The 13,417-nt window shown below is 44.2% G+C and overlaps 1 protein-coding gene across 1 annotated transcript in view; it reads right to left on the bottom strand.

The window, feature by feature from the left end:
* obscna (obscurin, cytoskeletal calmodulin and titin-interacting RhoGEF a) overlaps positions 1-13,417 on the bottom strand; it is a 38,629-nt gene that overhangs the window by 23,421 nt on the left and 1,791 nt on the right. Inside the window, exons 4-33 of the mRNA XM_084354707.1 lie at positions 13,060-13,221; positions 12,812-12,916; positions 12,451-12,717; positions 11,983-12,252; positions 11,469-11,735; positions 11,109-11,372; positions 10,757-11,023; positions 10,274-10,543; positions 9,852-10,118; positions 9,488-9,754; positions 9,115-9,387; positions 8,741-9,004; positions 8,396-8,662; positions 7,919-8,185; positions 7,550-7,819; positions 7,004-7,270; positions 6,608-6,883; positions 6,103-6,369; positions 5,967-5,993; positions 5,071-5,337; positions 4,412-4,678; positions 4,059-4,325; positions 3,591-3,857; positions 3,241-3,507; positions 2,882-3,148; positions 1,595-1,864; positions 1,144-1,440; positions 808-1,065; positions 425-691; positions 19-285 (exon numbers count right to left, since the gene is read on the bottom strand). Coding sequence (XP_084210833.1) covers positions 19-285; positions 425-691; positions 808-1,065; positions 1,144-1,440; positions 1,595-1,864; positions 2,882-3,148; positions 3,241-3,507; positions 3,591-3,857; positions 4,059-4,325; positions 4,412-4,678; positions 5,071-5,337; positions 5,967-5,993; positions 6,103-6,369; positions 6,608-6,883; positions 7,004-7,270; positions 7,550-7,819; positions 7,919-8,185; positions 8,396-8,662; positions 8,741-9,004; positions 9,115-9,387; positions 9,488-9,754; positions 9,852-10,118; positions 10,274-10,543; positions 10,757-11,023; positions 11,109-11,372; positions 11,469-11,735; positions 11,983-12,252; positions 12,451-12,717; positions 12,812-12,916; positions 13,060-13,221 — 7,545 coding nt within the window. The remainder of the gene's footprint in view (positions 1-18; positions 286-424; positions 692-807; positions 1,066-1,143; positions 1,441-1,594; positions 1,865-2,881; positions 3,149-3,240; positions 3,508-3,590; positions 3,858-4,058; positions 4,326-4,411; positions 4,679-5,070; positions 5,338-5,966; positions 5,994-6,102; positions 6,370-6,607; positions 6,884-7,003; positions 7,271-7,549; positions 7,820-7,918; positions 8,186-8,395; positions 8,663-8,740; positions 9,005-9,114; positions 9,388-9,487; positions 9,755-9,851; positions 10,119-10,273; positions 10,544-10,756; positions 11,024-11,108; positions 11,373-11,468; positions 11,736-11,982; positions 12,253-12,450; positions 12,718-12,811; positions 12,917-13,059; positions 13,222-13,417) is intronic.

Below are 13,417 nucleotides of genomic sequence, written 5' to 3' on the forward strand. Positions count from 1 at the left end.
ATCTCTTCATACACACACCTTTCACTGTCACAGTTGCAGCAACCTCTGCATTTCCTGCTTTACATGAATAGCAGCCACTGTCCTCAGGTTTGAGCTCCCTGATGTGGAGCTGGAGGAGGCAGCCATCTTGTGTCATTTCATACTTTCTGCTGGCTCTTAGTGGCAGCCGGTTCTTCTTCCATTGCACTGACACTCCAGGCTTAGACAGCTCACAGTGCAGGGAGGCTGTGGATCCCTCCTCAGCCTCCACGCGTCTTAACTCTGTCTTGAAGAATGGTGGAAGCTCTGTGAAAGGGGTTGGGTAGGATAAAATTATACAGGGGCACCAAGTGTGAGGATGCTGATACAGTAACATTTGCAGTAAATTGTATTTTGTAATAGTTTAATGCAAGCAGAGCAATAATTCACTGCCAAATGCACACACCTTTCACTGTCACAGTTGCAGTGGTCTCTGCACTTCCTGCTTGACATGAGTAGCTGCCGCTGTCCTCAAGTTTGAGCTCCTTGATGTGAAGCTGGAGGAAACAGCCATCCTGCCTCATCTCTTGCTTTCTGCTGGCTCTCAGTGGCACGTTGTTCTTCTTCCACTGAATCGGCACTCCAAGTTTAGAGAGCTCACAGTACAGAGAGGCTGAACCTCCTTCCTCGACCTCCACACTCTGCAATTCTTCTTGAAAGAATGGAGGGAGCTCTGGGAGAGAAAGAACAGGAAGTGAGACATTTGGTGTATGATAGATTAATTTGTCAAATCTTATGTTGTTTCCCTTAGTATTACAAAGGAAGAGAGGCAAGCGTCACAGTATCTACCTGTTACAGTAAGTTTGGCACTGCTCTGTACATCTCCTGTATCACAAGTGTAAGTGCCAGAATCCAGGGGATCCACATCATAGATAAGTAATAGGTTGACTTTTCCCTCGTTACGTATCTCATATTTATCACCATTTCGGAGCGGGATGTGGTTGCGCTTCCAGGCAACCGGAGAAGTAAAATCGGAGGTTGTGCAGGACAAAGTGGCTGTCTCTCCTTCCATAATGACAACGTCTTTAGGCTTCTCCTCAAATAAAACTAGAAAACAAAATCAAATGCCCGTTAAGAGTGTACGGTTCAGAGGAAATCTTTTCATCTTCACCAAAATCTGCTCACCTTTGGCCTTCGGAACAACTAGCAGTTGTGCAGAGGTCCTCTCCTCCCCGACCACAAATGCCACGGTACCCGTCTCCTCAGGCGTTGTCATGGTGAGCACCAGTCTATGCTTGCGACCCTGGCACGTCATCTGGTTCATCTCGTTCTTCTGCAGAGGACTGGAGCCAAGCCACCAGACACCCTCACTCACTTCTGCATGGCTCAGCTCACACACAAACTCTGCATCCTGACCTGCCGTCACCGTCATGTCTTTCAGCTCTGTAACAATCCGCACGCGCTCTGTGGAGGGAGAGGAAGCTATATACAGCTGGTGTTTTAGAGATGGAGATGGAATGAGATATTTTTTACAACAACTTGAGATGAGAATGGTGGAGTTATTCATGCGCCATTTCTTGTGCTGTAAACGACTTAACCAAATATATCAGTAAATAACTAACATATCTATCCTTACCCCTCACAATCAGTTTGGCAGTGGTCTTCTTGCCTCTGCTGATACAGCAAAACTCCCCAGCATCCTCAAGACACAGTTTCTTGATCTCCAGGGTGTGAGTAGGGCCTTTCTTCTTTAAAATGTATCGCATTCCTTCTACCACCACAGTGTTGTCCTTCTTCCAGGTGACAGGGACGTTAGCACTGGAAACTTCACAAGACAGCAGCACAGATTTCCCCTCCATCACCGCTTGGCTCTCCAGTTCCTTCTCAAAGAAGATGGATGCCGCCGCTTGTAAAAGAAGGAAAGGGAGACGCCATGTTACAAAAGGTTGAATCTCCGACTAAAATAAAAAATACTAACATCAATATCATAACAAGATAAGGATTACTCAGTAGGGTTCGTTGGTCGAGCAGGCAGCCATCCTGCTTCATTTGGATGAGGTGAAGCTTATTCTGAATTATTTTATATAGTAATCTGCTGATAATTTTTTCCATTAATCAACTGATTGTTTGATTTGTAAAAAATCTCAGAATAGTGAGATATGCCATCATAATTACTCAGAGCCTGAAGTGGCTCCAACAAATAGTCAACATTGTTAAAAATTAATTAAAATTACTAAAATAATTAAAAAGAAAAGCAGCAAATCTTCACATTTGTGAAGCTGAAACCATAACTGTATTTTACATGAAGACAAATACTAAAATACTAAAATAGTTTAATTTTCAACAAATGAATTAGTAGACGAATCATTTCAGCTGTATTTCTATATGCTGGTAGTTTAATTCATAACAACGCATTATTATAGTAATTGTAGTGAAGTAAAAGGTACAATATGTCTCTCTGAATTGTAGTGGAGTGGAAATATAAAGTGGCGTGAAAAGACTCAAATACATCAAGTACCTGCACTTAAGTACAGTACTCGAGTAAATGTACATAGTTATATTCCACCTCTGTTTATTATTAAGTGAATACAGCGCTCATATTAAGGGTGTGATTTGTTCTCATCACTCCCTGCAAGCATACATTAAGCTCAGGACAAAGGTTAATGGGGATTGATGACTCCTCCTCTGAGTCTTATTGAATTGTAGACTACAAGTAGATGTCGAGGTCTTTAAAATACACTATAATAATGTCATATATAAGCAGCAGCAGTGTTTGGAAATGTGCAGTACAGCAACAGCTTGAGCAAGAGTAAAAGAGTATGTAAGAAACGTATGTAATGTGTGTGTTATGTGGGGATGTAGCGGCTGAACTAGCTCACAGGCTTCACGTGTAAGAAACACAAAATGGCAGCAAGTCAAATACCTCTCACGTTCACTTCAGCCGTTGTCTTCTGCTCTCCTAAGACGCAGCTATACTCTCCGACGTCCTCGGGCTGGATGTTTTTGATGTGCATCTCAGCTATCTTCCCTCTCTGCGTCATCTGATATCGTCCCCCATGATAGAGCTGGTCCTCTGCCTTAAACCACTGCACAGGCACCCCGGCCCTGGACAGTTCACAGCAAAGGGACACGTTGCCTCCTTCGCGGGCCTCCTGGTTCTTCAGACCCATGTTAAAGGACAGGGGGATAGCTGTGGAAAAAACAAGTTGATGTCAGTTCTTAATTTCTGAAAAGTTAAAAAATGCAAAAACACACAAACATGCATTTACAATCTTCCCTTACGTGTAATGGTGACGTTGGCTGTGGTCTTGGCGTCACCGTAGATGCAGCTGTAAAGTCCGCTGTCCTCCAGCTGTGTGTTTTTGATGGTCAGCTCCATGACGCTGGTTCGATTTTTAATTTGGTACTTGAAATTATTCTTCAGCAGCTCTTGTCCTTTCCTCCACTCCACAGCAAGCCCGGGTTTAGACAGCTCGCAGCTCAACGACACATTGTTCTCCTCCTCCACCTGTTGGTTCTTTAACTTTGTCTTGAATGTGATGGGAGGAGCTGCAAGGAGGAGAACCGAGGACTAGTTATTCTCTAAAAAGAGATTTCCTAATCATGTTTTCAGTGTGGGATCTCTATCTTACCTTTGACGGTGAGCTCAGCAGTAGATTGGCTGTCGTTAGTCTTGCAGGTGTATTTCCCAGCGTCGCTCTCCTCTACATTGTTGATGATGAGTTTAGTAAGACGTCCCTCCTGTTTCATCTCATATTTGTATCCAGGTTTGAGGATGACTCTGCCTTTCCTCCAGTCCACTGGAGCTCCAGGTTTGGAGAGCTGGCAGCAGAAAACTCCACTGTCTCCTTCCTTCAGCTCCAAGTTTGCCACCTCTTTTTTAAATGTTATAGGAATTGCTGAGAATAAACAAATGAAGCAAAATCTGAAATTAGAAATGGTTCAGTTTTCTGCACAATTCCAAATTGTTTCTTTTTAGATCTACTATAGCAGCCATGTTTACTTTGCCGGTGGTTTTGTTACTTAACCTCACTGTGGTCAAGCAACAAAACCACCAGCTGAACAGTGTCTTTCCATGTAATGGCTGTAGGGAAGCCTACCTCTAACTTTGACGTCAGCTGAAGTCACAACAGTGCCGACAGAACAGCTGTACTCCGCAGCATCTGTGAGAGTTAGGTTTCTGATCAGCATCTCAGCCACCCTGCCTTCTTGCTTCATCTGATATTTTTCTCCCTCCTTCAGGAGTTGGGCGTCTTTCCTCCACTCCACAGAGACTCCTGGTTTAGAAAGCTCACATCGCAGAGTCATGATGCCCTCCTCCACAGCTTCCTGGTTCTTCAACTTTTGCTTAAAAGTCACTGGGATCGCTGAGGAGGGATAACCCAGACAGACGAGAAGTTACCAAAGAATAATGATGCTACTATATAACATACACACATATAATGGCTCTCACCGGTGATGATGATGGTGGCAGTAGTTTTGATGTCATCACAGACACAGCTGTATGTGCCACTGTCCTCAGGCTGGCTCTTCCTGATGAGGAGCTCAAGGGTGGAGCCGCTCTGCTTCATCTGGTATTTCTCTCCGTTGGTCAACACATCGTCTCCCCTCTTCCACTGCGCTGGAGGGCCAGGCTTTGAGAGCTCACAGCAGAGTGTCACTCCATTGCCCTCCTGTACCTGAATATTCTTCAGTTCTTGAAGGAATCTGATGGGCCGTTCTACAAAAGACCCGGGAGGAGAAATATTAAAATGAGATGGAAACATTTCATGTGAAGAAATACTGTTTTTTCTGCTCTCTAGTCAAGTAAAGACAACCACAGGCCATGAAAGCTGTCACATTTACTGTACATGAAGTGAGTTTAGATGTTTCATCAGCACCAGTGGTTTCTTTGGAATAAACACAAAAGGAACTGTAACATTAGCAGTTAATGACCTTATCAGGAAAGAGATGACAATGCAACTGTTCTTCTGGAAATTACAATGGTAATGATGTCACCTATGTTAGTGCCTCTATTTACCTGTTTATATTTTATCTTGTAATATGCTTTGTATTTATAAGAACTCTGAGTACGATCAGAAGCACTAAAACAAAACAGTGCAATTTATTTACCATTCACAATGACAGTAGCTTTTGTCATCTGTTCTCCACATATACAGGTATAATCTCCAGTGTCATCCAGACTGACGTCCGCAATCTTCAGGTCCACCTGCAGCTCCTTCTTCCTCATCTGGTATTTGTCTCCATTTTTCAGCAGCTCTGCTCCTTTCCTCCACTCCACCGCAGCGGCAGGTTTGTTGAGCTCACAGCGCAGAACCACACTGTTGCCCTCCGTCACCTCCTGGTTGACAAGCGGCATCTTAAAACTTGGCGGTAATTCTGTCAATCAGAGAAAATCTTGGATAAATGACAAATAGCTGCATTAATATGTCCATAGCGCTTTACAATTTGAACCAATGAACCGAAGAGCTAAAGAGGAAACAGGGTAACAATGATCATGCAACTGAATTCAGTGGAAACATTTCCTTGTCTTTCATATGACAAGGAACATAGTAAATGTAACATGGATGCAGGTGACATGGCAGGCATGAATGGTTGAATGGATTATCCTGTATGATAATCCGTTAAAGGTAATGAGTTAGGTTTTCTATCCCCATGGGACGTGGTAAAGTCATTTGTCTGGCACAAACTATTGACAATGCACTACGCTCGAAAAATGAAAAACACTACAGCTAATGCTGGAGTTTAGTTTGAGAACTGTCAGGGATGTATCTATTTCCTAAACATTCCCATATGACATGAATCTACATCCCATCTTTTCACCCAGCTTTGTGTGATATACAGTACACACGAGAGTACTGTGACTTTTAGCCATAAGCATTTTGGGTGACAAGATATGGAACAATAATTTCTCCATTGAGCTAAAGTGAAATGACATAATGGATCTCACACAGTAATAATACCCACTGGATCTATTTTGTTTTTTATTGTACTAAATCAGAGCTGACCTCTTTGACGTCTGCGCTCAGGTGACTCTGTTGAATACATTAGGAAAATTCAAAAAAAGGAGAAAAACTTTGCTGAACAAGATAATGAAGCCAACATACTGCATGTAGGGGGAGGTGAAACTTAAATGTCTCTTACCTCGGACGGTGAGCTCAGCAGTTGATTGGCTGTCTTTCGTCTTGCAGGTGTATTTCCCAGCATCGCTCTCCTCCACGTCGTTGATGATCAGTTTAGTGAGACGTCCCTCCTGCTTCATCTCATATTTCTGTCCAGACTTCAGGATCACTCTGCCTTTCCTCCAGTCCACTGGAGCTCCAGGTTTGGAGATCTCACAGCAGAAAACTCCACTTTCTCCTTCCTTCACCACCAGGTTCTGGATCTCTCGTTTGAATGTCACAGGAAGTGCTGTTGTGGATTTATTAAATGTATTATTGAATTCATTAATTGCATTGATTTACAATCTGCCATGTCTTCTCTCCTCTTTTGTTGCAATATACTGAGCAGGCATTAACACTTTGCTGCTTCCACTTTTCTTAGAGCCATAAAATACCTAATGCTTTGGTACATTTATAACCATATGATTATTATTTTAAATGTACTGCAAAGCCAATGTGTTCTCATTGGTTTTTGCAAGCGAACTTACGTTTTACTTTCACTACAGCTGTGGTTTTCTCATCTCCTGTGATGCAGCTGTACTTCCCTGCATCCTCTGGCTGGACGTTGAGAATGGTCATCTGAGCCGTCTTTCCTTCGAGCTTCATCTGATACTTTCCTCGAAACGTCTCCTCAGACAGCACCTCAGCATCTCTCTGCCACTGCACCAGGACTCCCTTCTTTGACAGCTCACAGCGTAAAGTCATATTATTCCCTTCTTCAGCCTCCTGGCTCTTCAGGCTCACTTTAAATGTGGCAGGAACAGCTGTTGAACCAAACACAGACACTGTTTTTAGAGGTAGCTTCATACACTTCTAAGAAGCAAAGAATAACAAAGAAACAATAGAGCATGCTTCATTTCACACATGGCACTCATTAAACATACCCACAACTTTAACAGTGGCCTTTGTCCTCAGCTCTCTACACACACAGGTGTAGACGCCGCTGTCCTCTGGATCAGCATCTCTGATGATCAACTCCAGGGCAGAGTGACTCTGCTTTATCTGGTACTTGTCTCCATTCTCCAGCAGATCTCCCCCAAGCCTCCACTCCACTGGGACACCAGATTTAGAGATCTCACAATACAGCGTGATAGTGTGTCCTTCCTCCACTTGGATGTTCTTCAGCTTTTGCTTGAAGGTGATGGGAAGAGCTGAAAGAGAAAGATGAACTATCTACTATCGTATATTCAGTTTTTAAATAGTCAGCGCTGCACTGGCTGCATGATTTCAATGTATTTTGGACACTGTAATTCTTCTCTTTTCAGTTTGCAACCTGTCAAATGGTGATCAGACAACTTTTTTTTACAAGTCCTACATATTTCTTTTGATTTTGTTTACTGTGACAAAAGAAGTTTTCTCAATATGACTTCCTACAAAACAAAACAAAATTAGATAGACTTAATGAAACGCCGTCAATAATGAGTACCTACCATTAACAGTCAGAGTTGCAGTGGTCTCTATGTTTCCACAGATGCATGTGTAGATATCGCTGTCCTCAAGTATCACATCAAAGATCCTCAGTTCAATCAGCGTGTCTCTCTGCCGCATGTGATATTTCTCTCCATTCCTGATGACTTCATCCCCCCTCTTCCTCCACTCCACACTGTGGCCAGGTTTCGACAACTCACAACGGAAAGCCGCAATGCCGCCTTCCTCAATCAGCACGTTCCTCAGCTTCTGCTTGAAGGTGACTGGGAGAGCTGAGGGTGATGATGAATTATTGACAGTTATCGACATTATTTTGTCAAATTGGATTTAAAACCTGAAACCCATCCGCCAATTGATAAATCTCATCCTACCAGTGATTTTGACAGTGGCAGACGTCATCTGATCAGCACACACACAGCTGTAGAGCCCACTGTCCTCAGGCACAGACTTCCATATCATGAGCTCCAGGGTGGTTTCCCTTTTCCTTATCTGGTGTTTGACACCATTCTTCAACAGCTCAAGTTCCTTCCTCCATTGTACCGGAATCCCTGGTTTAGAAAGCTCACAGCGCAGTGTGACATTGCTTCCCTCCTCTGTTTGCATGTTCTTTAACTGCTGTACAAATGTGATGGGGATAGCTGGAAAACAAGGGGTGACAATTTGTATTAAATACAGTAAGGAGTGAGGTGGAAATGATGAAGCTGTGCACAGATGTATGGGCATAAATACAGAAACCTTTTACCCCATATTTGTTAAAAAGCCATAAAATGACTTGCAAATACTATGTGTTCTGTATAAATAGGTTCGGTAAAAATGCATTTGAACACAGAAGAAAGTTAATGACATACCATGTACTTTGAGGCTCGCTGTAGTGCGCTGATCTCTGCACTGACAGGTATATTCTCCTGAGTCATCAGGCTTCAGGGCTTTGATGGTTAGGGAATTGATTGTCTTCCTCTGTTTGATGATATACTTGTCTCCAGGCCTGACACTCTCAAAACCTTTCCTCCAGTGGAACTGGACCCCAGGTAGAGAGTATTCACAGGTCAGGGACACAGTCTCCCCCTCTCTGGCCTCCAAGGTCTGTAGAGGCTGGGTGAACTCTGCTGGAATGGCTAAAAAAAAGATTAAGAGGAAATTAATAAAAAGCAAGAGTGAGCAAAAGCAGCCCTGCAATAAAATGCCATTCATACCTTTGACAGATACAACGGCCCTAGTTGTAACAGATCCAGCACTGCACTCATACACTCCGGTATCGTTGTTGCAAACCTCCCGAATTGTCAGCCGCGCCTCACAGCCGTTACGACTGGCAAAATACCTTGAGGAGTTCCACATCAGGCAGCCATCTTTGTACCAAAGGATGTGACATGGCTTGGAGGTCACACAAGACAAAACCAAACCACCTCCCTCAAAAGCCTCACAGTCTTCTAGTGCTTGTATGATGGTGGGACGTCTCTCTAGTAACAGGGAGAAATGAAGCCAAATCAAGACCAAGTGAGATGTGACAAAAATATCCCCTCTCTCACACACACACACACACACAAAAAAAAACAGATTAAAACCTCACCTCTAACCAACAGCGAGGCATATGACCTTTTGTCCCCTGCTGAAAACGAGATGGTGCCAGTGTCTTTGCGGGCGAGCTGCCTAAATGTGAGGGTGTGGTAGCCTCCAGGCACCATCTGGATCTCATTGAGCTGGTTGGTGTAGAGCAGAGTCTCGTCTAGGTACCACTTGACCCCGGCGTAGTCACTGGGACAAATTCGACATCTGAATGTGACAGTGTCGCCCTCTAGACACTCAACATCCTCCAATTCATCCAGGATCAACACCCTCTGACCTGAGAGATATATGAAAAAGATGGAAAGGTCAAAAATCACATAAATAAAATAAACATCCCTGAACCACAGTGATGTAATACTCAGTAACTGTTCTCTCACCTTGCACAGTCAGCTGCGCCCGGCTCTGCATGGTGCCGACATCACAAATGTAAATATCTGTGTCCAGTTTTTCTAGACAGGTGATGGTCAGGGACAGCACCACACCCTTCTGCCTGATGACATACTTCCTACTGGACTTCAGCTCCAGCATGCCCTTCAGCCAGGTCACCCGCTTGGCTGGCCGCCTAGTCTCACACTCCAGGGTCACTTTACCCTTTTCCTCGGCTCGTGTATCCTTCAACTCCCTTGCAAATGTGTGCTGGAGTTCTGAGAGGAATAATTAAGTTTAGAAGACAACACTACAGTAAAGAGCGCTACATAGTATACTCATCATCTTACATTTATTTTGAAAGCCCTCACCTACCTCTGATCTCCAACTTGGCACGCGAGGCTACGCCTTCAGCCTCACAGCAGTAATCTCCAGAGTCTCTGATGGTGGCATTCTTGATCACCAATCTCGCCAGGTTCTTCTCCACGCTCATCTCATACTTTGGACTCTGCCTGATCAAATGGCCATCTTTTAGCCAACGAATGGTGGCGTCTGGTTTGGTGATCTCACAGCTCAGCTCTGCGTCCTCACCTGGCACCGCCTTCACGTTTAACAGGTCCCTGAAGATGTGCACTGGCTTCTCTAAAGGAGGGAGAATGCATTCACTCACATTCAGTTTTTTTTTTCCCCCACCAAATAGCAAATTTCAAAATAAAATACAGGAGCAGGTATCCTCACATACACAAACACAGATAAAACAGAGCTGATCATTTTATCTGAGACAGTCAGGTTATTACCTTTAACAAAGAGCATGGTCCTACAGCTTAGGTCTTTAATTGTGAAGACCACGTCTCCAGTGTCGGACAGAATGGCATCTCTAATGGTCATCTTATACTTGCGGCCATCGTTGATAACCTGGATATGGCTATTGGTGACCACCACCTGGCCATTGATGGTCCAGGAGGGCTCATCATCAAGATCATGAGAGAGGTGACACTCAAAAGTGCAGCTTTCGCCCTCCAGGACAGATGTTGTCTTCATACGCTGAACAATAGTGATGTGTAAGTCTGCAGACAGATAGAACAAAGCAGGTTTATTACAGTAAGTATATCTCTGCATGTGCATCGGTCTCAGTTTTAAGAAATATATTATCTATCTATATATTATCCTTCTATCATTCTATCCATAACTTTGTGGAACTATCGTCAAAAGGCAGACAGATAATTTTAGCACAACACTAGCTTTTCAAACAACAAAATAACTTTCTTCCTACTACTCACCATGTACAGTAACTTTAGCCTTGGTCTGGCTAGTGCCCAGGTCACAGGTGTACTGTCCAGCATCCTCCTTACTCAGAGAGTGGATTATCAGTGCCATGGACTTCCCAAACTGGAGCAATTCATGTTTATCATCGGCGGTGAGGACCATTCCATCCTTCTTCCAAACAGGGGTCACAGTCTCCTTGGATATTTCACACTGCAGGCAGACTTCCCCTTGCTCTTCTCCTACTGCATCCTCCAGAGACCTCAGGAACACTGCTGGGCGCTCTGGAGCAAAGAATATCATTCATTGTATGCATGTTTAAGTATCAGAAAAAGTCCTAATCACACACCTGTTTTACCCCCAGCTGACCTTTGACCTTTAAGATGGTTGTCTCCGTGAGAAGGCCTGCTTTGAAGGTGACCCTGCTCTCCTGTGGCCGCATCTTCTTGATTGCGAGGCTGTGCATAGTGCCCATGTGCTGGATCCTGCTGATGGCGTTGGAATAGAGGCGAACATTGTTGAGGAGCCATTCCACGTTCGCGACCACGTAGTTGAGCTCACAGGTGAATCTGGCAATGCCATCCTCCTCGATTTCCACTGGCTCAAGGTGCTTAACCAACTTCAGTGTTCGCACTACAAGAAAAGGGGAAAAAAATTATGCTATATCACCAACTGAACTAACATAAAAACGTCTGAAAACAATGACTATCCAGCACTTTGTTAAACTACCTTCTACCGAAACTTGTGCGGTACTCTGTGAACCCCCAGCCATGCAGCGGTACTGTCCTGCATCCATCCCTGTCAAGCCATGAATGGTCAGCTCTGCCCGCTTCGCTTCCCTCTTCATGCTGTACTTGTTTGATGTCTTCAGAGCCGTGCGACCTTTAAACCACCGCACCAATCTGGGAGAGGGGGCAAACTCACAGCTCAGAGTCACAGAGCTCTTCTCCTTCGCCTCAATGTCGTCCAAGTGTCGGGCAACCTGAAGGGGTCGCTCTAGAGGTGTAAAGAGATGTAAAAACTGTTTAATGAGACACTCCTCTTATAAATTCATTCAATAATACATGCAGTCCAAACTGGATTGAGAAGCTGATTGGTTCCTTCTGACTTTTATATTGTTACTTTACAATAAGAACAATTTACTTCCATTTCATATTTCTTTTAGATTAAGAGAAATTAAAATTCTATGACTTCAAATTGCTCTTTCCACAGTCCTTCTTCTGAAGAGGTTTAGTCAGCTCACCCTTGACAGTGAGCTGAGCAGTGGAACGACTCTTGCCAGCTACAAAGACCACGGGGCCAGACATGGAGCTTTCTGTGGAGGTGAGACAGAGGCTGTGGACGGTGCCCTCCCTGTCGATGTTCACTGCTGCACTGGGCTCCAGCACCTCACCGTTCAGGGTCCATCGGGGAGGCCTCCCCGATCTCAGGCTGGTCTCCACTTGGAACAGCGCTGGCTCTGGCTCCATCACATCCACTGAGCTCATCCCCCGCACTATGCTGATAGCCTGCTCTGCATGAACAGCCATAACACACATTACCACTACTGACACAACTCCTAACTCATTATATTATTAAAAACACTCTTGATTGTATAATTTGTTCATTAGAAACACAATGGTCAGTATTTGAAAAGTGAATGTGCATAAATGCAAAACATACAATACTGTAGGCCATGTTGACATAATTACTGCGACAACAGACATCTCACCCTCCACCAGAAGCTGACAGGATGTTTTGTCATCTCCTGCATCACAGGTGTAAGTGTCCTCATCTGAAGAGCAGACGTCATCGATGGTAAGCTGCCTGTAGATATCTTGGCTGATTAGTTGGTACTTCTTACTCGGCAGAAGCTCCCTCCTGTTCTTGTACCACCTGACCTGAGCATTAGGTCGCGATACCTGGCACTCCAGCAGACCCCGGTGGCGATACATGGCTATCTTGACCCTCAGAGGACGCACTATTTGGACTGGGAGCTCTGTAGAAGGGAGGACCAGGCTGTGAACCTTAAGTGACCAAATGGTTTAAGACATAATTTCCTCCATAAATCCGTAATAGGTCTGATGGCTCACCTTTAACTGTGAGAGTTGCATATGAAGAGACGCGCTCTGCAGTGAATCTGATCTCTCCAGCATGCTCTGGCCTGACTGACTTGAAGAACAGGGTGTGAGTTTTACCTGCAATCACATTAAATCAAAATGTACTGTATTTAAGTTTTATATTTTCTTATATTTAACGCAGCTTCTTAAAGCGAGCACTTTGGAGCATGTACACCTTTTAGGCTTTTCTTTCCTTAAAACCCATGTGGTTGGTCTCTTACCCTGGTGTCTGATCTTGATGTTGTCCCCCTGTCGAATGCGGCAGTCATCTCTGTACCAACGACCATCCACATCAGCGTGGTTGACCTCAGACAGGAAGTTCACAATTTGTTGCTCCATCGTGTCAACATCCTCCAGCTCCTTCACTATGTGAATGTCCCTGGCTGCCAGAAGATAATCAAACCATGACTGTAAACTCAGTTCAACCGACTGAACAGAACTTGTTGAATCTGCTTATTAGATCGGTCTTTAATAGCCTTGTACTGACTCTTTGACAGGACTGGTAAGTGTTTGAGTGTTTCTAGGGGCTGTATCGTAGGTAACGACTTGTTTCAGTTTCTTGAAGACGTTTCACCTCTC

Source organism: Pagrus pagrus (genome assembly GCF_965226575.1).
Source record: "Pagrus pagrus genome assembly, chromosome: 6".
Classification (NCBI taxonomy): domain Eukaryota; kingdom Metazoa; phylum Chordata; class Actinopteri; order Spariformes; family Sparidae; genus Pagrus; species Pagrus pagrus.